The sequence below is a fragment of the Solanum dulcamara genome, chromosome 8, assembly GCF_947179165.1.
Source record: "Solanum dulcamara chromosome 8, daSolDulc1.2, whole genome shotgun sequence".
NCBI classification, from domain to species: Eukaryota; Viridiplantae; Streptophyta; class Magnoliopsida; order Solanales; family Solanaceae; genus Solanum; species Solanum dulcamara.
In genome coordinates this window covers 64,421,110-64,445,135 of record NC_077244.1, presented here as the reverse complement: position 1 = coordinate 64,445,135, position 24,026 = coordinate 64,421,110, and the positions used below count along the sequence as shown (strand labels likewise).

Below are 24,026 nucleotides of genomic sequence, written 5' to 3'. Positions count from 1 at the left end.
TAAAAATAAATTATTGAAAAAAATTTCTTAAATAAAAGGCAATGATAGAGATTCAAAGTGGCAGAAAGATCAAGTGTCTTCGTACAGATAATGGTGAAAAATATAAAAATGATCTTTTCTAGAAGATTTGTGAAGATAATGGCATCGTCAGACATTTCACCGTCAGAAATACACCACAACAGAATGGAGTGGCAGAACGCATAAATCGGACTTTGCTGGAGAAAGTTCGATGTATGTTGCCCAATGCTGTCTTGGGCAAAGAATTTTGGGCTGAGGCAATAAAATATACATGCCACCTCATTAATCTTCTACTATCTGCTGCTATTGGAGACACCATTAGAAAAATGGTATGGAAAACCTGCTGAAGATTATGATTCTTTATATGTATTTATTTCAATTGCATATTATCATGTAAAAGAGTCAAAATTGGATCCAAAAGCAAAGAAAGCTCTATTTATAGGGATTACTTCTAGAGTCAAGGATACCGTTTATGGTGTTCAGAAACAAGAAAAAAAATTCAGCAGGGATGGTATCTTTGGTGAATCTACCTTGATAAATAAGGTAACGATTGAAGATGTTAAACAAATTGATGGTGCTTCAAAGCAGGTGGATTTTAAAGGAAAAATAATTTTCCCGACACAAAAAGAAAATGAGGAAACAATAAAAGATTTTTCTCTAGAAAAAGTGCCAGTTAAGGGGGAGATTCCATCTCAAGAACCTTAACCACAACTTGAATCAATAGCAACCAGCAAGTCAAAAAGAACAATAAGAAAACTTGGTCGACTCATAGATATGGTGGCTTGTGCGGACTCAATTGCAACTGATGGCATTCCTACCACTTATAAAGACGCAGTTCAAAGTTCAGAAAAAGATAAGTAAAGGATAGCTATGAATGAAGAAATACAGTTCCTCCATCAGAATCACACATGGAAATTGACCAATCTCTTGGAGGGCAAGAAAGCAATTGAGTGCAAATGGGCATATGCAAAGAAAGAAGGATTTCTTAACCAAGAAGATATTCGCTACAAAGTAAGATTGGTGGCCAAAGAATATGTTCAAAAAGAGGGAATTGATTATAATGAGGTATTTTCTCTAGTCGTAAAACACTCCTCCTTTAGAGTTTTGTTAGTTTTGATAGCACAGTTGAATTTGAAATTAGTTTAGTTGGATGTAAAAACTAACTTGGAAGAGGAAATCTACATGACTCAGCCAGAAGTATTCAAAGTTGATGGAAAAGAAAATATGGTGTGCAAACTTGAAAATTATTGTATGGATTAAAACAATCATCTAGGCAATGGTACAAATGATTTGACAAGTTTATGTTACAGCAAAAGTACAGAAGAAGCAAATGCGATCACTGTGTGCATTTGCGCAAGCTTAAAGATGGATCCTTTATATATCTCCTCCTGTATGTTGATGATATGTTGATAGCTTCTAAAAGTCAAGAGGAAATTGAGAAGTTGAAAACTCAACTAAGAAAGGAGTTCGAGATGAAAGATTTGGGTGAGGCGAAGAAAACTCTTGGCATGAAGATTAAAAGAGATAGGCATTCAAAGAAACTCTTTTTATCTCAAAATGAATACTTGAAGAGGGTACTAAATCGATTTGGTATGAATGACAAAACAAAGTCTGTTAGCACTTCGCTTGCTTCTCACTTTAAGCTTAGTAATGCTATGTCGCTAAAAACTGAAGCTAAACAAGAATATATGTCAAGAGTACCATCTGTGAATATTGTTGGTAGCTTGATGTATGCAATGGTTTGCACAAGACTAGATATTTCACATGTTGTGGGAGTTGTCAGCAGGTATATGCATTATCCTGGAAAGGAACATGGATTCTACGATATATTCATAATACTGTAGATATTGGTTTAGTTTTCGAGCAAGAAGATAGTCAATGTCTTGTTGTTGGATATTGTGACTCAGATTATGCAGGTGATTTGGACAAATGAAGATCAACTACTGGTTATGTTTTTACTATTGCAAATGCACTAGTTAGTTAAAAGTCTACTTTACTGTCAACTGTTGCTTTTTCTACCACTAAGAGAGAGTACATGACAATTATAGAGGCTGCGAAGGAGGCAATTTTGCTTCAAGGGTTGCTTAGAGAGCTTGGTGTTGAGCAAGAAGGTATCACAATATTTTGATAGTCAAAATGCTATTCATTTAGCAAAGAACCAAGTTTATCATGCAAGCACATTAACGTCCGATATCATTTTGTACGAGAAATCATAGAAGAAGGTGGAGTCATAGTGTAGAAAATTCAGACTACAGATAACCCTGCAGATATGTGAACATAAGTGGTGACTGCGATCAAATTTCAACACTGTTTGAAATTTATCAACATTGTTGAACATTAAAGATTGAGGTTGAAGACAAAATCAAAAGTTGTTGAGAGAAAGTTGAAAATGGAGAATCTTGCCAAGGTGGAGATTTGTTGAATTTGACAAGATTCTAGATGAATTAATTTGAATATTTGGTAGGAAGATAATTCTTCATTGGTACAAAAAGTCAAGGTAGTAATTTTGTAGGTGAAAGTTTGGTAAACCATAATTTGGTTTCACAAGTTAAATCTTGACATTTTCACACATAGTGATATAATGGATAACATCAAGAAGAAATAGTGATGTCATGGATGACATCGAGAAGAAGAGTTCATTCCTATAAATAGGTGACTATTGATTTATTTGAAACATACCTCTCACTTGCCTTCTCATCTTCTAAGACATTTAATTTTTATTCTCTCTTGTAGTATTTCACTTGTATTCTTTTGGAGTGAAATAAATATTGGTTGATCGTATCCGAGGATTAAGCAAAAAAAATAACTTTTGCCGAACTTCGTAAATTTCTGGTATTCTTTTTATTATTGTCTCATTTACTATATATTAGTTGCATTTAGATATAGCAGTTGTGATTTCATCACTCTTTATATATCTGGCTTCCGCAACAGAAAGTAAAGAAAAGAGCAAGCAATTGAACAGGAAAAAGAGATTAGCTAAACTGATACTGATTAGATTACAGGAAGCAACAACAACAACAACAACAACCTAGTGCAATCCCACATCGTGGGGTCTGGGGAGGGTAGAGTGTACGCAGACCTGACTCCTACCAATGTAGGACGGCTGTTTCCGAAAGACCCTCGGCTCAATAAAAACATAGAAAAAGATCAGACAAGAATAATAGAGTAAATAAGTAGATAAGTAGATGACAAAAACGGTCCAAACAATAGTATAATCAAAGCACAAAACAGTAGATATTATTATTGGATAATAACATAAATACCATAAATAACATACATCAGAGTACAAGAAATCATAGTGCGTTAATACGCCTACGAATAAGGGAGAATAAAACCACTATGTACTAGACTTCTACCCTAATTTGTGTCCTCCACACCCTCCTATCTAGGGTCATGTCCTCGGTAAGTCGTAAATGCGCCATGTCCTGTCTGATCACCTCTCCCCAATATTTCTTCGGCCTACCCCTACCTCTTCTGAAACCATCCATGGCCAGCCTCTCACATCTCCGCATTGGTGCATCTGGGACTCTCCTCTTCACATGTCCAAACCATCTTAGTCGCGTTTCCCGCATCTTTTCCTCCACCGAGGCCACTCCTACCTTTTCTCGAATAGCCTCATTTCTAATCTTGTCACTCCTGGTATGCCCACACATCCATCTCAACATTCTCATCTCGGCAACCTTCATCTTTTGCACGTGGAAGACCTTAACTGGCCAACACTCCGCCCCATATAACATAGCTGATCTAACGACCACTTTGTAGAACTTGCCCTTAAGTTGTGGTGGCACCTTCTTGTCACATAACACACCGGAGGCGAGCCTCCATTTCATCCATCCTGCCCCAAAAGTGATCATGAATACTTGACCCAAATATTAACTATATGATTGATACTTATTATATAGTTCAGAAACTATTTTCTTTCCTTGTATAACTTCAATGCTGGTTGTGATAAAACAGAGTAAAATAAATTAGTTGATCAATTTTACAGCAGGATTTGAACCTTCCAGCTTAGAGAATCTCTATCTAAATTTGGGTTAAAACGTATAGACTTCTCCTTAGCGATACAAATGTCAAGTAACATACAAACATACTGGCTCACATGCCTCACGCTAAAACATTTCAACAAGCTAATAGTCTGTTTGGATGGACTTATTTTAAGCAGTTTATAAGTTGAAAACTTCTTAAAATAAATCCATCCAAACAAATTCAATTATTTATTCAAATTTATTTTAAGCACAAAATGACTTTAAGTTGGTCAGTCAAACACTCAAAAAAGCTAAAAACAACTTATAAGCAGCTTATAAGTCAATTTAAACGGTCTCTAAATATGGTCTTTAAATTGAAACCACCATGTTTAGATATTCCCTAATTCCTTAATCTATTCTTTTTTCATACTCATGTTTGGCCTGAGTCATTTATTTTGTAACATTCACATAATCAAATAGATTGAAGTATTTCTTGGTATGGAGATATAGATTTATTATTATACTCGACTAAATCGAAAATAAATAAATAAATGAAAGTGTAGATTTCAAAATTCCTTTAGTAAACACTCGCATACAAAAATATGTTATTTGAAGTTTCGTGCAACCAAATAAAATTTTTCATAAAAATGGACATCTTGCTCTTTTGATAATAATGTTGTTTAAAAAAGGAAATATATTTGAAACAATCAAATGCTTGCTAAACATTAAACATTCTAATAAACTTTCGAATAATTTCATTTTTTTTTCAAATTTAAATTTCGAAATACTGGTAAATTGATTTTGGGATCTATTACAATTTTTTAGTTTTAGGTAAGATTTTATTTTTATACTTAAGAATTTTTATATTCATAGTTATTTAAGTATTATTCCGAAAAAAGAAAAAAAAATGACACAAGGACCCAAGAAAATGATAAAACCCTCACCATAAATCCCTTCCCGATAACTATATATATAAAGGGGGGGGGGGAGGCGATCAAGGTTGATAGAGCGTAAAATAGAGGTTTAAAAATTGGTATAGAAAGAGGAAAGGAATCCATGGCGGAAAGCAGAGGCTCTAAGAAGAGATGGCTTCCTCTTGAAGCTAACCCTGATGTTATGAATCAGGTACCTTCACTCCTATCTGTTCAATTTTTCATTTACATTCTCTTTGGTTTCTGGTTACTTGAAGTTTTGGTATTTCAAATCATCTCATATAGTAGTATTTACTGTCTTCTGAATCAGCAGTATCTGGAATGAATTTAACCTAAAGCTCTCTCTCTCTCCGTACCAAAGGCATGATCGATTTGGAGTACTATGGTCAATCTAGCTAATTTTTGGTCTCAAATCGGACTTTATTTAGTTGTTTAAAAGTAAGATTTAGATACTTTAAATTTACAAAGTCGCAGTGTTTTGTGCCTGAAAATAGTTACTAGGAGTATCATATATATGAAATAAAATGTAGTCAAGTAGTAATGGTGTCATATATAATGGGATCGAGGGGATTGATGTTTTTGGGTGTAATTAGAAGTAAAAAGAGAATGATCCAAATATTGGTTGAAGCGGTGAATGCCCTTTTCGATGATGAATTAGATTTGATATGTTTGGCTTTAGTATGTGAAAGAACTACGGGATGGTATTTCTTAACTAGGTTGAGAAGTGTTTAATCAAAATTTATATAAATGGTTCATTTAACTAGGAGAGGCTGAAGGAGGAGGAAAATCATATGCATGAAAGTAGAAATGAAAAAATTAATGAAGTTCCTAATTTACGTGTTTTTTTATCGAGCAGTTTCTTTGGGGTCTTGGTGTTCCACCGAATGAGGCAGAGTGCTCTGATGTTTATGGGTTAGATGAAGAACTTCTGGAGATGGTGCCGAAGCCAGTGCTTGCTGTTTTATTTCTTTATCCTCTCACATCACAGGTTTGTTGTTATTTTAGTTTGATGTTAACTGGTGTATGTCAATGATCCTGGTCAGCTTATTAATTTTCTGTCACATGCGTGCAGAGTGAAGAAGAGAGAATAAAGCAAGACAGCGAAACAAAGGTAAACTGGATGACCATTTCTTTATAAACTATTCATGTTCTTTAGTTCTTTGCTTCCAACCTTAGATTTTGATTCCGTTAGGTAAATTATGCCATTTGATTCCGTTAGTCTCTCTCTTTTCTGGGTATGCAATTACTTAATGTCATTGTTCCTGTTTATGCACTTCTTGGTGTGAAACTTTGTCCATCACTAATCCTAGGAAGTTCCCTCTTTCCTCTTTTTTTTTTTTCCTTTGAAAGGGGAAGTGGGGTTTGCAGTTACCAGTGCTTGGTCTCCTTGCTATCAGTTGCCAAAATCTTTCTCTGTCTTGGATCTGATTATTTCATTTGTTCCCTTTTACTTGCTTTCCTTTTGTGTACTACATTCTCCAGTTCGTTGAACTCTGTCTTTATCTTTATTGGTTTCTGTCGTGAAACCATACCAGTGTGTCTAAGCGGTCCTTTAGACAGGTTGTTTGCTAAGTGAATTTTAATAGACAACACAAGGTCATATAATACTTAAGGTAACAGAAACTTGATTTTATATTTCATCAGTCACATAAATCAGTCATCACTACAATATCTTTTATTGGCTCCTTCTGAATATTTCCTAATAGACTTGATTATCTGTTTCTTCTCTATTTATTCGACCGAGTTGCGTTGGAGTATTTGAGTGTTCCTACATTTATGCCTTATATTTGGTTTCATAATTATATAACTGTTCTTGGGAGGTTTCTGGCAGGTGCAGGATCCCAGTAGTACAGTTTACTTCATGAAACAAACAGTGGGAAATGCATGTGGAACAATTGGCCTTCTTCATGCTATCGGGAATATCACCTCTCAGATAGAACTTAGTAAGTCATTTGATGTTCTATGAATATCATGAACTGGTTTTCACCATGTAGGTTTCTACTCTTTGCATTAAATATGTAATATTAGAGTTGGGATACTTGTGAGTTTCTGGTAGTATCATAACTGGATAGTTGCTTAAGCTGTATATTACTCTGTTTAGAGCTTGGTTTGTCATGCTATAATTGATGATAATGTTAGGGGGATAGGCTCTTAAGTCAAATCATTATCATAATTTGAGAAATGCTTGACTGGAGATAAGATCTTGAGAATTTTGATGGTTAGATGAAATTATCTAAACTATGGTGATTACACAAAGCTCTTTTGTTAGTGACAATCTTGTTAACTCGGAAGATATGTTTTCTGTTTTATTTTTGCATGTTCACCTGTATCTTTTTTTTCCCCAATTTTTGACACACTTACTTTTTGTCATTTAGCCGAGGGGTCATTCTTGGACAAATTCTTTAAAACAACTTCAAGCATGGACCCAATGCAGGTATTAGTTTTGGCTTCATTGCAATTAGTGGCCAGTCGCATCCTCCTAGTCATCCAATGCTAATATGTTAAGAGTATAATTTGCAGCGTGCCTTGTTCCTTGAAAATGATAGGGAAATGGAAGTTGCTCATTTGGTGGCAGCTACTGCTGGTGAAACTGAGGTCAGAATTGAAAAATCTATTTGTTTCTTGTATATCTCAAATGAACAGTCCTCTAAATCCATGCCTGATCCAGAAACTAGGCATTTCTATGCTATTCATTAGCGTTTGTGCCTTCGTTTTGCCGAAAAGTTGCTCAAATTCATCATACTAAATCTGTCCCTCGAGCTTCAATCCATCATTTATTTTATGCTTCCTTTAGGGTGATTTAATAGCCTAACTAAGAGCCTGTTGGATTGATTTATTTTAGGTACTTTTTAGCCAAAATAGTTTGTAAGCACTTTTGTAGTGTTTGGGTAAATAACAAAAATAAGCCAAAAGCTAGACATCCTAATTTATGGCTTTTGGTTTATAAGCCATAAGTTATAAGCACATCCAAATGGGTTCTAACTCCTTTGTTGGATTTCAGGTAAATGAGCATTCAAAGATAATCATATGATGAAAAGGAGTGAATTGAGAAAGATTGGAGTTGATTTGAAGATTGGGATTTGAAGGAAGAACATGAGAAGAAATTGTTGATAGTTCGTGCCAACGAACATTTTGGTACGAACTTTCAGCAATTTCTTCTCTAACTTCAAATCAACTCGAATTTTTTTCTCAGTTCACCATTTTCATCCTATGATCAGCCAATGTGTCTTAAATTAGGGTTTCATTGAACAGCCAGTGTGTCTTAAATTGCCTACCCTTGTATGATGCCCTAGTCAACTCCTTTAGAGCGTTGATCCTTTTATTGGAAACCATGTTACAAGTTAAACCCGTTATTCTTGAATGATCCTTCTTTTGGCACCCTGCCTCCCTAAGAACTTCGAAAATGCAAAATAGGCGAAAAACCTATGTTTGGGGGTTCGGTCGGTTAAGTTATGATGTGCAAGTTGATTGAGAGGTGAAAGGTGAGAAACAGAAGGGAAATGAGAAAACAAAAAAAAGTGAGAAATGAGAAAGGAAATTCCTCATTGATTTGAAAAAAAATAATAGAAAAGAAGAAGAAAATGAAGAAAGAACGGGAAAGAGTTTAGAATAAAGGGAAGATTAGATGTTGAAGCAAAGGTTAAGAATATTAAAATGAAATGTGCTTGAATTATTGCATTGTGTAGTGCTTAGGCAGATGTGAATCACTTTATCCATATGTATATCCTACCCATGACCCAAAAACCTACATTACTACCCACAAGTCTTAATTGATTTTAGACTAGGTGTGCCTACATTAATGGAGATCTACACGAGGGACAAGTGCACTTGAACATCTTTTGCGAGAGAGTATAATTCTTCCTATTTTGATAATCCCACTTTTGTCTTAATATGATTGTTTGTGTGAAGTATGGGAATTCTCTCTTGATTGTGAGGGTACATGTAGTCTAAAGATAAAGTGTGGTGGTAGTCCAGTTGGTTGGCTACCTAACCTTCCACCTATTTGGTGAGGGTTTGATTCCTCATCTTGTAATCTCTTCCCCATTTCCCCTTTTCCAAAAGAGAAAAGAAAAGAAAGTAATGTGGTACCTTCAAGCCTAGTGTTGCTTTTGTGACGTGTTAGAAACAGCTTAGCTTTTGCATATCTAAAGAATGTTTGAGGGTGAACAACATTTTATCTTATGTTTGAGCTTTCGTACATTTAGATTCCCGGAGCTCACAGTTCTGGATGTTTCTTTGTGTGCTAGCTGCTATGACAGCCTCTTTGTTTTCTCAACATTAGCGAATAAAGTTGGTGTCTTAGGGCATGAAAATAGTATTTGTGTGTGTTATAGGAGGCTGACACCTCCTAGCCTTCTGTGGCAATTGTGTGTAATACACCAGAGATTGTGATGGTTTGCAGTTTGTTGAAGACCAACAACCCTCTTGTTAAGCTCTCGCTTGTTTAGCATGAGAGAGTTTGGGTATGTAAAGAGGCTGGTACCTCTAAGTATGGCAACTGTGTGCCACACAAACACCAGATTGATGGTTTGGAGATTGTTGATGACCAACAACCTCCTCTTTATGCTCTGACGCGTTTACTTTCCTAAAGCTCTCACTTCTGTGGATTCGCGTGCTTCTGCTCTTGCAAGTTGCAACTGAGAAATGTTAGAATCAGGGGCTGTAGCCAATAGTGGATTTTTTTTGTTTGTTATTATGCAGCCAATATAGAGAATGCTCGAGAGTTTTGTGTGTATCTCAGCGCAAACTCTGTTAAAAATCTAAAATAAAAGATAGTTCTGATTTTTAAGAATATGATTTATGGAAGATGGGAAAAATTATATTTGCTTGCTTTATTTTAAACCTTTTTGAAGATGTGAAGCTGAATAGATTGAATATAAGACTATGAAGTCACAAACTTCCTCTATATCAGTTTTCCCATTGAAGTAATAACTCCTTTTGTTAGTTTAACGATGTCATGTATATGACATAAAATACATGTTGATATTTCCTTTTTGATGTTTTTTCATGTGTTATGTGCATCAATCTGGTGAGTTCTTTCTGCAGGCTACAGATGATGTGAACACTCATTTCATCTGCTTCACCTGTGCTGATGGTATTTCCTTCTCTCTCTCTCTCTCTCTCCCCCTCTCTCTCTCTCTCTCTCTCACTCGGTTTGTATGACCCATAGAATTGACTTAAGCACTGTCTGCATTCTGCTTCCATGTTAAGAAGAGAGTCATTTGTCATCTGGAGTGTAAACTGAGTGCTTGGCATTACAAACTTTTTGCTAGACTTCTAGTATCCTACTAATATGACTTTGGTGTAGAAAGTTGTAAGGTTGATTTACTTTTTTCGAGTATTGCTGGGAGTCAATTTTTACTACATTTGTAGCTGTCTGCAGTGTGTTTAAGGAGTTCGGTCGATATGGAGCATAGTAGCACCTAAAGGGTCTGGAATCTCCATCGATTTACTTTTCACTAGCTGTAATTTTCTTGTAAAAAAGAAGCTTGTATTTGTGCTATAATAATGATTTGGAGATGTCTGCTAGGCCAATCACTTCCTTTAGAAAATATACTGCCGTCCATTGGTACTAAATGGGAAACCTGTTTTTCCCCAAGTTTAACAACAAGAAATTGGGGAGCACTAGGAGTGCATGTTATGGGAGATCAATCAAATTGCATCATTTTTTCTTTCTGGTTCTACTTGTTAAAAAAATGATGACCATATCCTTGTCCACAACTTCAATAATATAGTGATTTTTGAATAGACAATTCAGCTTTACTCAACTCGACTCATGATGGCTGAGGAATTGAAAGTCACACAAGCTTGTCACATTCGCAGGACAACTCTATGAACTTGATGGAAGGAGGGCAGGACCTATTACACATGGTGCATCCTCTCCAAACAGCTTATTAAAGGTAAGTAATTACGTCCATGCTCTGGGAGTGAAGTTCACTGACCGATGACAATTAGTCGGTGACAACCTTTGTGGCTTCATCCATTATAATTTGGAACTCTTCAGTATGTGCGATCACATTATCGGTACATTATCGGTCCCAAATCTGGAGAAAGGAGGGTCGATAATTAATGTAGAGCTAGCTAGTCAATTACAATGATTTCTCACGATATTGATTATTAAATACGTGGAATGTGCTCTCCTATGTATGGGAGGGGAGTAGTGGAATGAAATGGGTTTAAGCAGTGGACTGAGTACAGAGGATTCATATTGCCACCTGCTTCTGCTTGAGCATCAAGGCGTAGCAGTTGTTGTAGTATGAATGATGTTCCTAACTATCTAGCTAGCAAGTTGTCATAGAAGTGTTATAAAGAAGAATAGAAATGCCCTGGTTACATTTTTCTTCAAAAACCAAACCTTTACTAGATGCACTAGTTTTTAAGGTGTGACAATATGATGGTTGAGAGTGATAAAAGGACAAGTAGATAGATCTTAAACCATATAGCAATATCAATTATTTGGGATTAAGGTTTAGTTGTTACTCCTATACATTAGATTTGGTGTTTTTTCAGAAGTCCTTTTAAACAAAAGAACATGTTCGTGACATGTAGCATTTCTCTTTTATTACAGGATGCAGCAAGAGTTATCCAAAATATAATCGAGAAAAATCCAGACTCAATCAACTTCAACGTTATTGCTATTTCGAAAAAAGTTTAGACCAATGCCTGATGTGGAGGCTTTTATGGCTCTGAGATGTTTAAACCAATGCTTCTGTGCAGACTTGAGATTTTAGCTTTCCATATTTCTGCTTTTTCCAGTACAATGTTTCTTCTTGTTGGTAACGCATATATTATTATATTTGCAATCATGAGTTGTTTGTGAGAAATTAGTACTTCCACAATTGGTGAATAACTCTGCTACATGGTTGCAGTAATTTCACCGTCTGCCAATAATTTTTGCTTCTATTCATGCTTTGGCTTTCTGGTGTGCCACACTTCCTGCCGAAAATGATTTCTTGTGCCAGACTTTGCGTCATTTTCAGCTTTAAGGTAGCATAGAACTAACAAAGATTTGGGTAATCTAGAAACAGACCCGTTAATTAAGTGAAAGAAAATCTAGTTACAGAACCATTGATATCTACCACAAAAACCAACAACATTCCCCTATTCAACAAACACAGAATTTAACAACAAACTAATAAAAGGTACATGCTTGCATAAGAAAAGAAAAAAAAAAAGGAGCTCCTCCATCCCTTTCAACCCTTAATCTGCTGCTGTGCTTGATGCCCCAACTGCTCAGCCTTGTCCTTCACATCATGTGCCGCATGTGCAATCTTGTCCCTGGCGTAGTCGATCTTGGTTGCTCCAATCGGGTGCTTCCCCGTAACGTATCTGTACATCCAGTAGAAAACAAAAGATGCAGTGGCTCCAAAACCACCAGAAGCCAAGAACCCACCAAGGATCAACCCAAGAGTTATGACTGCAGGTACCAAAACAGGGCTGAAAATCACCAGCAAAGGGGTAGCTATAGCTAGACCGATAACGGTGGCCGCTAGAGTTAACCCGGAGAGCACCATGAGTGAACCACCAACGGTGACAGCAGTGGTGGTCTTGGCCACCTGACGAGATAGCTGCTGCTCACGATGAGGCTGACTCTGCATTCTTTCTTCTTCTTTTTTTCCAAAATTCTAAATTAATGAAAATATTTTAGTTTGTGAGGGATATAGTAGATAGATGAAGAGTAGGAAAGCAGAGAGGAGAGATATGATTAATATAGAGTTGAGAGAAGTAAATGGGGGGGGGGGGGGGGGTTGTGCATGGTGGTTACGTGTTGATCGTCTTGAATTTGCATGATAAAGAGGCCTTTGTTGATAGGCACGTAAGGTTTAATCCAGCACACTCAAATTGAGTTGCCTCTTCTGCCATCTGGAATTATTTTGCAGGACATTTTATCAAATGATAAACCTTCAAATTTTTATTTCCACTTTTCATATTTATTTGTTTCCTCCTATATATAGGATTCATTATTCAGGGCAGCACTTTCAATATTTAAAATTTGAATTTAAAATATCTAATTAAAGAAAAAATTATAACTAGACAATGATGAATATTTCTTAGTTAAAAAGATTTATTCACCATATTTTTTCTTACTAGAAACATGGAATCGCCCAACCATGCCAGTGTGGCACTTTTCATTAGTGATATTAAACGTTATCGATTTGAACGTCATGACTTATTTGTAGTGGTATGTGAGTCACTGTGGTCTATTTAGACTTTGCGCACTCTTTTGTTAATTTTTGTATACAAATGGATTATTAGATTCGTTTGAATTAATTTAAATGTGTTTTCTGAATGACGTTTCTCAGGAAAAGAGGACAATGATCAATGTTTGTTCTGTTCTCTGCCAAATTTGCTATGTGGAGAAAACGCTAAATAGGTTTGAATGAATATCAGCAAGTGTTTTATGCAAAAGGCAAAAAATTGTGAAGGGAGTTTCGATAGTGAGCTAGCACTCATTAATAATGTATTTGACAGCACTTTAATGGGTCACCAATTGAGCTGATGCACTATAACAAATTATCACTTTATTCGACAAATAGCGCTTCATAAAGTGATTTATAATATCATTCACATATCATCAGAACGAAAAATGATACACAATAATGACATTATGAGCCCGTTTGGATGGGCTTAAAAAAAGTAACTTTTATGTATAAAGTGCTTTTAGAACTTTGAAGTGCTTATTTTTATAAATAATCAGTTGAGTGTTTGGATAAAAGTGCTTATGATGTGAATTTTAGGGTTAAAAGAATAAAAAAAGGTAGTTTGAGAATTTAGTTAAAATATAAAGGATATAAAAGTAATTTCCATGGTCAAAGAAAATGACTTTAAGCACTTTGAAAAAAAAAGTTAGGAATCCTAACTTTTCATTTCTGACTGACTTTAAGAACTTTATGGCTTAAAGTCAGCATTAGGCAAACACGTCCAAAAGCTAAAAAGCCAATCCAAACGGGCTCTATGTCTTTATTAGTCCTTTAAAATGATGACAATTTTTTGAAATCTTAGTCACATAAATATTAAAATATATTTAAAATCATAAGTTTTAAAAAAATTCATATCCAATTAAACTACATCATACAAAAAAAAATTAAAAAAAGAAATTATACTTTCGTGCAAAATACCAATAATTGATTTGTTGTTTTTTGTTACATTTTTGAAAGAAAAAATAATTTGAAATTAAATGACCAATTTCAAGGGACTCAAAATTTTGTTGAAGGGACTCAAAATTTTATTGTGGGGACTCAGAAATTAAAGAGTACTCTAAAATGGTGCTATTAGAATTGCGAAAGACGTATCAAATCTTACTACACGAGATTGCTCGAGGATGTGATGGATTTGTTTTGAGTTTTGGATATATAATTTTTTTGATAGGAAACGCTTTCTCTTAAATGAAGTCGTACACGATGTGAATTCGAATTAATTAGGCTTTAATACACATATCAAACACCGAATGGGAACAAAAAAAAATCTTACTATATGAGAATTGAGATAGCTTCTCATCATTTGAAGCAATAACATATGATTAGGTAAAGTATATATAATTAATTAATAAGCCCACAATATCATAAAGTACATTTTATTAGATGATTAAGCTTATGCTGTCTTCTGCAATAATCCATTCTTTAATACACCAATTAATTAATATATATTAGCTGCTAAACAAAATATATCTGGTATTATACCAAACTATCCTCTTGTTTTCACTAAATTATTGTCCCAATTTAGGCTATCTGGAGGATAAGTTTGTAATTTTATAGAGTGTGACAAACGTACATATACAGAACAGATATTCTCCAGACTCAGCACACGTACAACCCTACACCTCAAATTGTTTTTTATTTATTTATAATTTTATCTTTTCCAACAAGTTGGGTCGGTTTTATTAATCTAAAAAATAATTTTTATGTTGTATAATGGTCCATCAAAATAAGAGTTGATAAATATATTTTAATATACAAAAACTACATATTAGTGTATAATTTTATATCTTTGAATAGATAATGTAACTATTGTTGGCCTCCCGGCCAAATGTAGAACTTCCCGTAATAATAATAATAATAATAAAAGAGGTAATTTTACAAATATCTATTATAAGTATCTTAATAATGCGTTTTAGCTATAATTTGTTTAATTATGTTTTATACCTATAATTTCGTTTGTATAATTCGCTGTTAATATACAAATAAGATAAATATAATTGTATGTATATATTTAAGAATTTTTCAGAATTTATACAAATTAAATATATCAGCATGATAATTATATTCAAATTGAATTTATACAATTAAGAAAATTCTGAATTTATACAATTAGAAACCAAATTATACAATTTTTGAATTTATACAATTGAGAGCGAAATTATACAAATTTTGCACTTGGACCACTTAATTATTATTTTAAGTTAGTGGAGAATGTTTATTTAATTAAACTGTAGTTATGTTAATTAATTAATTATATATATATATATTTATCCGCGTAAAATAATATGATCAACGAAATTCTGAAGTTTTGAGAGATTCGATTAACGGTTAATCACATGTTAACCAGCTAAGCCGGTCACATGGGCCAGATATGTGAGGCCCATTAATCCAAGCAAAGCTGGCCCACCGACAAATTCCAGGTCCTCCGAGAATGGTTACACGTGCGGGTATCAACGGCTGACAGTTCAATTTATTCCTGATCAACGGTTGAGATGCAATCCATAGGAACCTTAGCACAAGTGAAAAGTTGGAATATAAGAAAAATAAAGTTTTGAGGAATCAAAGGTCTTCTCATTTTTGTCATGGTAAGGAACATATTATAGTTAAATTGAATTCTTCGATTTATTTTATTTTGTTAAATTATATGAACTTTAATTAATATTTCAAAATATATTTTTTATTAAATTGATATAAAAATAATTATAATTTATAATATTTTTCATATAATATTTGAATATTTAAATTTAAAATATTAAATTAATCTAATTCAATTCATCAATTATGAAATGACTTGAATTGGTACTTTGTAAGAATAAAATTAATTATACATATTTCTAATTATTTATTGACAAGAACAAAAATCGAAAGCATCTCTAAAACTATTTAATTATTAAACTTTAAATATACGAAAGTACTTTTAAATCGAGTTTCTTCGGAAAGAAGGACATTTATCTTATGATAAACGCTCTACCTCCTTTATGAAACTTTCATCCCGTTCATACCATCAAAACTCTTTAAGCAAGTAAAACTTTAGAATAAACTTTTTAATTATAATTATAATTTAATCTGTGTAAAATAAATTTATATTGATAGATAAATAATAAATGAAGAAATTCTAAAATAATAACTAGGCAATGATGAAATCACTGTGGGTGGACCGTTGACTAGATGAAGGGTCGTGTGCGTACATGTGTATTTGGGGGCTCTTAATGAAAGGAATGATGATCTGCCATCTAGGATGCACATGACCCTGCTCAATGCTCATAACATATAAATAATATACTCATGCAACTTGATTAACAATAAATTAATTAATTAATTCAAAAAACCTCTATTTATTTATTTTCAAAACAGAAGAAGATTGTAAGGAATGATAATAATTACTTGAAATATCAAAATTTCTGGCATGTGTATCTGTTGTGCCACATTTACAGTTTGCAACAATTGATCTAATAAGTTTTACCCTTAAAGATTTGAAGTGAACGTTTCTTTTTCTCAATTTTTTTTTCTAGAAAAAAAAATATACATGTGTTTCTTAATCAAATTGAATAGAGTTGCAGAAGTTTTATAGATTTTCATTCTCTAACAATCTAATCCAGATATAATAGAAAGCGATGATAAGATAAGATGAACTGCATCGCATAATAATAATTGAATTTATCTGTGACAATTGAAGAAAAAAACATGTCAGATTTAATATTGAATATTCTGTAATCTGCTTATTTTGTACTCGAATCTTGGTATGTATTCGAATCTCTTGAAATTAATAATAAGCTTGGATTTTGTAGTGTTATGGATAATAATTAAAATCTTAAAATCTTGAGGTGGAGTTAAAGGAATAATTACAAATCAATAAGGGAATACCACAATTTATATTATCAAAATTTCATGTTAGGAAAATTTACAACTACTTATAACCCGATGTAACGACATGAAATTGATATTTTTTTTAGGAGGCAAAAAATATTTATTTTTTAAAAAAGTGATTATTTAAAAAAAGTGAGTTGTTTGGCATACTTTTAGAAGAAAAAAAATGTTTTTGAGGAGTAGTTGGAATTATTTTTCAGAAATTAAAAAGTTATTTTTCTCCAAATATACACTTTTGAAGAACACTTCAAGAACATATACTTAGAGCCACCTTTTAAGAAAAATGATCAAATATTAATTGTTGTTCAGAAATTCTTTTTATATTGATAAGCTAAATATAAACTATGTTTCATTAACAATACGTTTTTAAAAAAATTATTTTACGAAATAAGCTAATTTTTAAGATTGCGAATCAGGTTGCCCCTTGGCCACTAAGTGGTGCTTTAATTTACGTCAAAAAATATTAATTCGACAATGATGACCATCGTTTTATTGTTTGTTTTACATTTATTTTGAAAACAAAAATATGATTGATTATATGAATAGTTCCCCTATATATAATGATGAGCTACTCATACGATGTGATGATAGGTGTGTTTGGTAGGAAGGCAAGTATTTTCGAAAATTTTTTAGAAAATTATTTTTAAAAAAAAATATGAATGAGTTTTGAAAAAAATTATTTTAAAAGTATTTATATATGATCTTGTGAGAGAAGATGTGGAGTGAGGTCTTTGGAGTGGGATGGTCAAGGGTGGAAAGTAGACAGGAGATAGTGAACTTATAATGTCAATTTTATTATATCACTTTTTAAATATAATAAATTTAATATTTTAAAAAATTATTATAACTAATAATAAGAATAAATTAGAAATTAAAAAATAAAATATTTCTTAATTTTTTAAACAGGACAAGTAAAGAAATACATTTACTAATTTTGTAGTAGACGGATGGAAGAAGTAATTAAATAGATAGAAGTAATTAAATAGATATTTAATTCATGTTTGATTATGCTTTTGGAAACTTGGATGGTTCCTAGAATGATGAGTGTTTATAAAAAGTTAGCCAACTTGAGGAATTATTAATGATTGCTTAATGCTACCAATGCTAGTAGTAGAATAGACTTGTTAAGTGCCAACTTTATTAATTGATTAATTATAATAATTAGAGACAGCAAGAGATTTGTTGAATAAAAAATTACAATAATCATGTGCAATCCTACACATGATGAAAATCCGGAATAAAGTTAATAGGTAATTAAAAATTGCCTGTCAAATCATGTTCTTGTCGGAAAACAAATCTTAAAAAGTGGTTCCTATTTCATCATTTTCTTAATGTAATTTTCCGTCTCGAACTAATTTTACTTTTCTATTTTTTTCCCCTCAAAATCACCCCCTTTATAATTTTAAACTTTAGATCCATCTCTAAAGGCATTTGGAGAAATTGTAAATATTTTTTCTCTTATTTAAATGAAAGTTAATTAATTCATAAATAGATATCCACAATAATCAATTTACAACATGCATGCGATACTTTTACCAGAGAAAAAAGGTGCCAAAAGATGAAGAAAGTTGCTAAAGAGAGTATTTATTTATTCGTCTTGCATGTTGATTTTCTCGTTTTTCTTTTATTTAAGCTAGAAAAAGGATTTTTTTTTGCGATCCGCGGCAAATCTAATGTTCATATTTACAAGATTAGCTAAGCAACCGACGGAATCGTAATTTTCACTAAGATAATTCAAATGATATTAAGCGAGATATAAAGCCTAATCAATGATGGTAAAAGAAGAAAGCACATGGTGAGGACCTCGTTCAGATATCATCAATCTTCTAAAGTAAGGACAGTGTGAAGTGTATGGTTTTGATGATAGAACCGTGAACCAGGTCCTAATGATGAAATAGAAGCGACAGTACAAATAATATATTATTAGATATGACAGCTGAAATATATTATTGCATTGGACGACTGAAAGAAAATCATTGAAAAAGGAAAAGCAGGACTGGGGCATGAGTCCAATTCAAAAAAGGAAAAGAAATTATTTATGGAATTAATTTGTGAATAGCAGACAATATCTTTATTCGACTAAAGCAAGGAGAAAGTATGTGTTACCTTTTTGCAAAAAGCTGAATTGGCGAATCAAAACAGCAAAGAGGAGAGAAAACTATCTTGATCTAAAGCTATTGCCAAAATTGTTACCAAGTCGTAATAGTTTCTAGGGTGTGATTAAAAGTTGAGTGTTTGTGAGAGTTTGTGACAAGAAGCGAGTTTGACTTCTTGGAGAGTAGACGAAATAGTTTGAGAAGACTATTGAGGTAAGGTGCTAAAGTTAGTTCCTTAGATTGCTAAGTTGTAATCTGAAACTTTGCTCTTGTTATAAATAAAGTGAATCTGAAAAGTTTACGAGCTGTAGGGCGTGAGGTTTTGCTCCCTTGAGCAAGGAGCTTTTTACACGATAAACAACTGTTTCTGTGGATATTGTTTTACTGTGTTACTACAATATAAGAATCAAGTTCTTAGATTCTTTCAATTGGTATCAGAGCAGAACTTTTCAAGCAAACGATAATTACCTGAAAAGGATCCATGGCGGCCCCACCAACAACACAGGAAGGTGCATCACAGACTCGACCCCTTCTCTTAAATGGTCAATACGACGGATGGTGAAAGAATAGAATGATGGACTTCATCATTGGTGAAGATCACGACCTATGGAACATTGTACTTGACGGCCCAAGCATACCTATAAAACTGGACACAGACGGAAACACTAAAATCCCTAATGGACATTTGGAATTCACTTTTGAGGACAAGATTGCAGTTCAAAACAGCTACAAAGCAAAGAAGATACTGATATGCGGAATTGGCCCTGATGAATACAATCGTATTCAGCCTGCTCAATGGCCAAAAAAATCTGGGACACTCTTTAGACCGCCCATGAAAGAACTAGCCAAGTTAAGAAGTCGAAAATAGACATATTAAATCGACAATATATGATTTTCAAGATGAAGGATGGAAAAACTATCCATGACATGCACACTAGATTCACATCAATTCTCAATGAGATGCATTCTCTTGATGAAGTAATTCCTAAGGAAAAAGTAATTCATAAACTTTTAAGTGTGCTGCCAAGTTCTTGGGAAAGTAAAGTCGAAGCAGTTGCTAAAGCAAGAGATCTCGATACTCGAACCATGGATTATCTGATTGGTAACTTGCTTACCTACGAGCTTAAAAAGAATCAAGAACAAGAAGAGAATGACGAGAGAAATGACAGGAACCTGGTACTGAAGGCAATAGAGAAGACTGACTTTGAGGAAAAAAACTTCGCACTCATAATCAAAAAACTTCAAAAAATATTTAGAAGAGGCACCAATCCTCAAAAGAGAAGTCAGGTCCCTAGAACTCCTGAAAGAACCCCTCGCGAACAAAAAGTATGCCACAAGTGTAGAAGCCCTTACCATTTTATTAAATATTACCCCCTATGGGAACTCGAATATAGGAAGAATAATAAAGAAAAAGCTAGGGAAATCAAAAGGGACTTCAATCTTCCTTCAAACAAGAGGATGACAACCCAAGAAACATATTTGACAATCAAAAAGGCTTTGGCAGCCATGGCAGGCACTTCAAGTGGAGAATCTGAAAACGAAGAGTGACAACCAATCACTGCTGGCAATAGAAAGTGATAATAATGAAGATATATTAGCTCTTATGGCATTCACAGAAGAAAAAACTACTGCAGAACATGATGAAAACTTACTAGCATTGATGGCTGGCACTAACACAGATGATGAAGATGAATCGAAGAAAATTGAGATAACTTTTTTGATATTAAATTTAAAATTCATACGTATTCTAGAGATAAGCTGGAGTCATTGTCAGTCATACTCATCAATGCATATCACTACTTGAATTCTGAAAAGAATCAACTTCTGGAGAACTATGCCTCGTTGAAACTGGACTACCAATAGGTTGAAGGGAGAAACAAAGTTCTTGAGAAAAATAATAATAGTGAACTCAACAGTGATTTCAAAGGTAAAGGTGAAATAACCTCTTTTCAAATATTCCTAGAAAACAATGTTAAGAACTTGACAACAAAACACCAAGTATCCAATGAAAGAAATAAAATGTTGCAAGAAAACCTAAACAAAATCAAACTTGAATCAGAAAAACACACTAAGTGGACAAGGTCCTCACAAATGCTTGTCAAATTTCAAGAAAGTCAAAGAAACAACAAATTTGGTATAGGTTTTGAAAACAATAAAGGAAAAAACTTCACAGCTCAAGAAATACTCTGTTCTCACTGTGGTAAGACTGAGAACACTAGAAATAAATGTAAATTTCAAGCTCATGCAATCCTGAAAAATGAAAAATTGGTAAACTACAATAGAATAAAAATTGACAGGACCAAGGTTCATAAAGTCAGACTTCCTCCATGGACCAAAAGAAATTTAATTCATCCTTTTTATTCCAAAAAGGGGTCCAAGTTGATTTGGGTGCCCAAATCTAACCTCTGACTATTTTTTCAGGTAACTGTGAAAAGAGAAGACAAACCATGGTATCTGGACAGTGCGTGTTCCAGACACATGACAGAAACTCTGAAAACTTTCTCTTACTCACAGAATTCAAAGGAGGAAAAGTAGCATTTAGAAACGGAAAAACTAGTGAAATAGTTGGAATTGGGAAGGATGGAAAATCACACTCTCATGCTATCGAAAATGTGTACTACGTTCAGGGACTGCAACACAATCTTTTAAGTGTCTCTCAGATGTGTGATAAAGAAAACAATGTGTTGTTCACAACTGATGCATGTCTAGTTACAACTCAACATCTGGGAATCAGGTTCTTCAAAGAAAACGACACAAAAATGTATACAAGGTAGAAATCATGAAAACTCCTGAAACTTATCACAAATGTCTTAGCGCTGTAAGATCCCACATGGTTCAAAGGTTGGAATATGTCATACTAGGGTAAAGTAGGGGAAAATGACTTCGGAAGACCCTTTTTATCTCAAAATCAATGACTTCTCGTTGTATATATAAATTAGTATCAATTCCTAAGTATTTAACATGTATTATATGTGTTTTAGGGTCATAAAGGATCCCTAACACCAAGCCAAGTCCAAAGAATTTCCATCGGTTAAGTTTTCTTATGAGTTCAGACTAGGGTCAACTTCAAATACTCATATCTCCTATTATATAATGAATTAGGTGTTCCATGGCCTATCATATTAAAGGTCTTTGAGTTCTCTTTTCAAAGCCACTGATTTTTTCCCATTTCGATTTTAGAGTAAAACTTTATGACTATTTTACCAAAGACTACCGCTACAGTAGTTATGGGCTTGGCGCGGCGCGCCAGCAGAGCGCTCGAAACTAGCTGCAGTAGTTTGGGTGATGGCGCGGCGTGCCACTATCGCGCCTACAGGGTTTTAAGCCCGTTTTCTAGATTTATTTGATGAAGGACATCTTGGACAATTACCTAAACTAATATATATGAACTTAGACGTGTTTTGGGGTTATTTTTTGCAGTCTTTCACCTCCCCAAAACCGTAAATATCATCCTCCTCTCTCTCAAATCACCCCCTCCAATTTTTCTCTCAAACTCAAAGGATTCAAGGCTCCTCATTGAAGACCAAGAGTCAAACTTTCTTAAAAGCTTCAATCTAAGGTATGTAGGTTTTCATCCATAGGTTCTTCCACCCATGGAGCCCAAATATTTTCTCAACTTAGTATTTAACTTTTAAATGATGAAATCTTATGGAATTTTACATGATGGTTCCAAATGCATAGATTATGGTATATTTTAAGTTTATTTACTCCTATTGATATATATGTATATTTACTCTCAATTTCAAGTGATGAGTTTTTATGGATTTTCATTCTATGATTCCAAATGTATTGATTCTTGAATATTTAAAGTTTATTTACCTATATTGACTTATGTCGACTCTTATTTACATGAAATTGATAGTTTATCAAGGTTCTCATATGAAGGTTTGAAAGGTAGTTTTAAAGTGCATATGGTGGGTTGTTCCTAATATGTTTGAAGTTTATTTACCTATATTGACTTATGTCGATTCTTATTTACATGAAATTGATAGTTTATCAAGGTTCTCATATGAAGGTTTGAAAGGTAGTTTTAAAGTGCATATGGTGGGTTGTTTCTAATATGTTTGAAGTTTATTTACCTATATTGACTTATGTCGATTCTTATTTACATGAAATTGATAGTTTATCAAGGTTCTCATATGAAGGTTTGAAAGGTAGTTTTAAAGTGCATATGATGGGTTGTTCCTAATATGTTTGATTTGATGCATTTATATCACTCTCATGCATACAAGTATTTTTTAAATGTATTTGAAGTTCTTTATAAAATGAACCCACCTAGTTTCTTATGATAAAGCAAAGTTGAAATGAAATTTGACTCCAAATGAATGTTTGACAATGTCTACAAATGAGTTTAAATGTGTTCTTTGCAAATAAGTTTTGTGAATGATGATTTTATAATGTTCAAGCAAGTTAATGATAGGGTGAGTTAAGGTCCTAAAGATATTTTATGGATAAAGATATGTGATGAAGAAATGTCTACACTCACATCACATGAGATAAAGTTAAGGAGCTATTCAAAGTACTAATGCATATTTTTTGCCTACATGATATCACCATGTAGGGACCGGTGTTCCTCCTCCTCCACGTGGTTAGTTTGGATCTCTTGAATGCCACTTTTGGTGAGTTCCCATTATTTCGGGGACAATAATCCTCCCCTTTTTAGCATATGTTATGTTGAGGCATTAAAACACATATTTTGGTAGTTCATTGTTAGTTTATTTAAGGGTGAGCTAAGAACGTGTATTATCCCTCTCCAAGTCTATTAGTAGAGGTATGTTTGGACATAAATGTATGATAATCTAAGGGTGATGATGACTCTTATTTTATGATGTTCTTCCTTAGTCCCGTTTTCTCCTTTTTCTTCCGCTTGATATTTATTGACATTACTGATGAAAGGCTAAGTGAATGCTAAGAGGCTTGGATGAGGTACCTCTGAGTTCCTCATTCGTC

The 24,026-nt window shown here is 33.6% G+C and overlaps 2 protein-coding genes across 3 annotated transcripts; one reads left to right on the top strand and one right to left on the bottom strand.

Annotated features, from left to right (window-relative positions):
- Nucleotides 1-4,898: 4,898 nt before the first annotated feature.
- Nucleotides 4,899-11,739, top strand: LOC129899604 (ubiquitin carboxyl-terminal hydrolase 3). Of its 2 annotated transcripts, XM_055974612.1 has the most exons (9): nt 4,912-5,108; nt 5,772-5,903; nt 5,988-6,026; nt 6,747-6,858; nt 7,291-7,349; nt 7,436-7,510; nt 9,962-10,010; nt 10,739-10,815; nt 11,484-11,739. In XM_055974612.1, exons 1-9 carry the CDS (start codon nt 5,040-5,042, stop codon nt 11,568-11,570), a joined length of 699 nt encoding a protein of 232 aa, XP_055830587.1. In that variant the 5' UTR covers nt 4,912-5,039; the 3' UTR covers nt 11,571-11,739. The 2 variants fall into 2 exon arrangements, with proteins under 2 accessions (XP_055830588.1, XP_055830587.1); XM_055974613.1 differs by lacking the exon at nt 11,484-11,739 and having other exon boundaries at nt 4,899-5,108; nt 10,665-10,754.
- LOC129899605 (oleosin 1) lies at nt 11,641-12,578 on the bottom strand. Its single transcript, XM_055974614.1, has one exon. The coding sequence runs from the start codon at nt 12,511-12,513 to the stop codon at nt 12,109-12,111; it is 405 nt and encodes a 134-aa protein (XP_055830589.1). The 5' UTR covers nt 12,514-12,578; the 3' UTR covers nt 11,641-12,108.
- Nucleotides 12,579-24,026: the final 11,448 nt, after the last annotated feature.

Bases quoted from the DNA above. Each gene is read 5' to 3' on its own strand.
- LOC129899604 (XM_055974612.1), top strand. From the start codon at position 5,040: ATGGCGGAAAGCAGAGGCTCTAAGAAGAGATGGCTTCCTCTTGAAGCT. The intron at 5,904-5,987 runs GTTTGTTGTTAT...ACATGCGTGCAG, and splicing joins TTTATCCTCTCACATCACAG to AGTGAAGAAGAGAGAATAAA. The intron at 6,027-6,746 runs GTAAACTGGATG...GGTTTCTGGCAG, and splicing joins AGCAAGACAGCGAAACAAAG to GTGCAGGATCCCAGTAGTAC.
- LOC129899605 (XM_055974614.1), bottom strand. From the start codon at position 12,513: ATGCAGAGTCAGCCTCATCGTGAGCAGCAGCTATCTCGTCAGGTGGCC.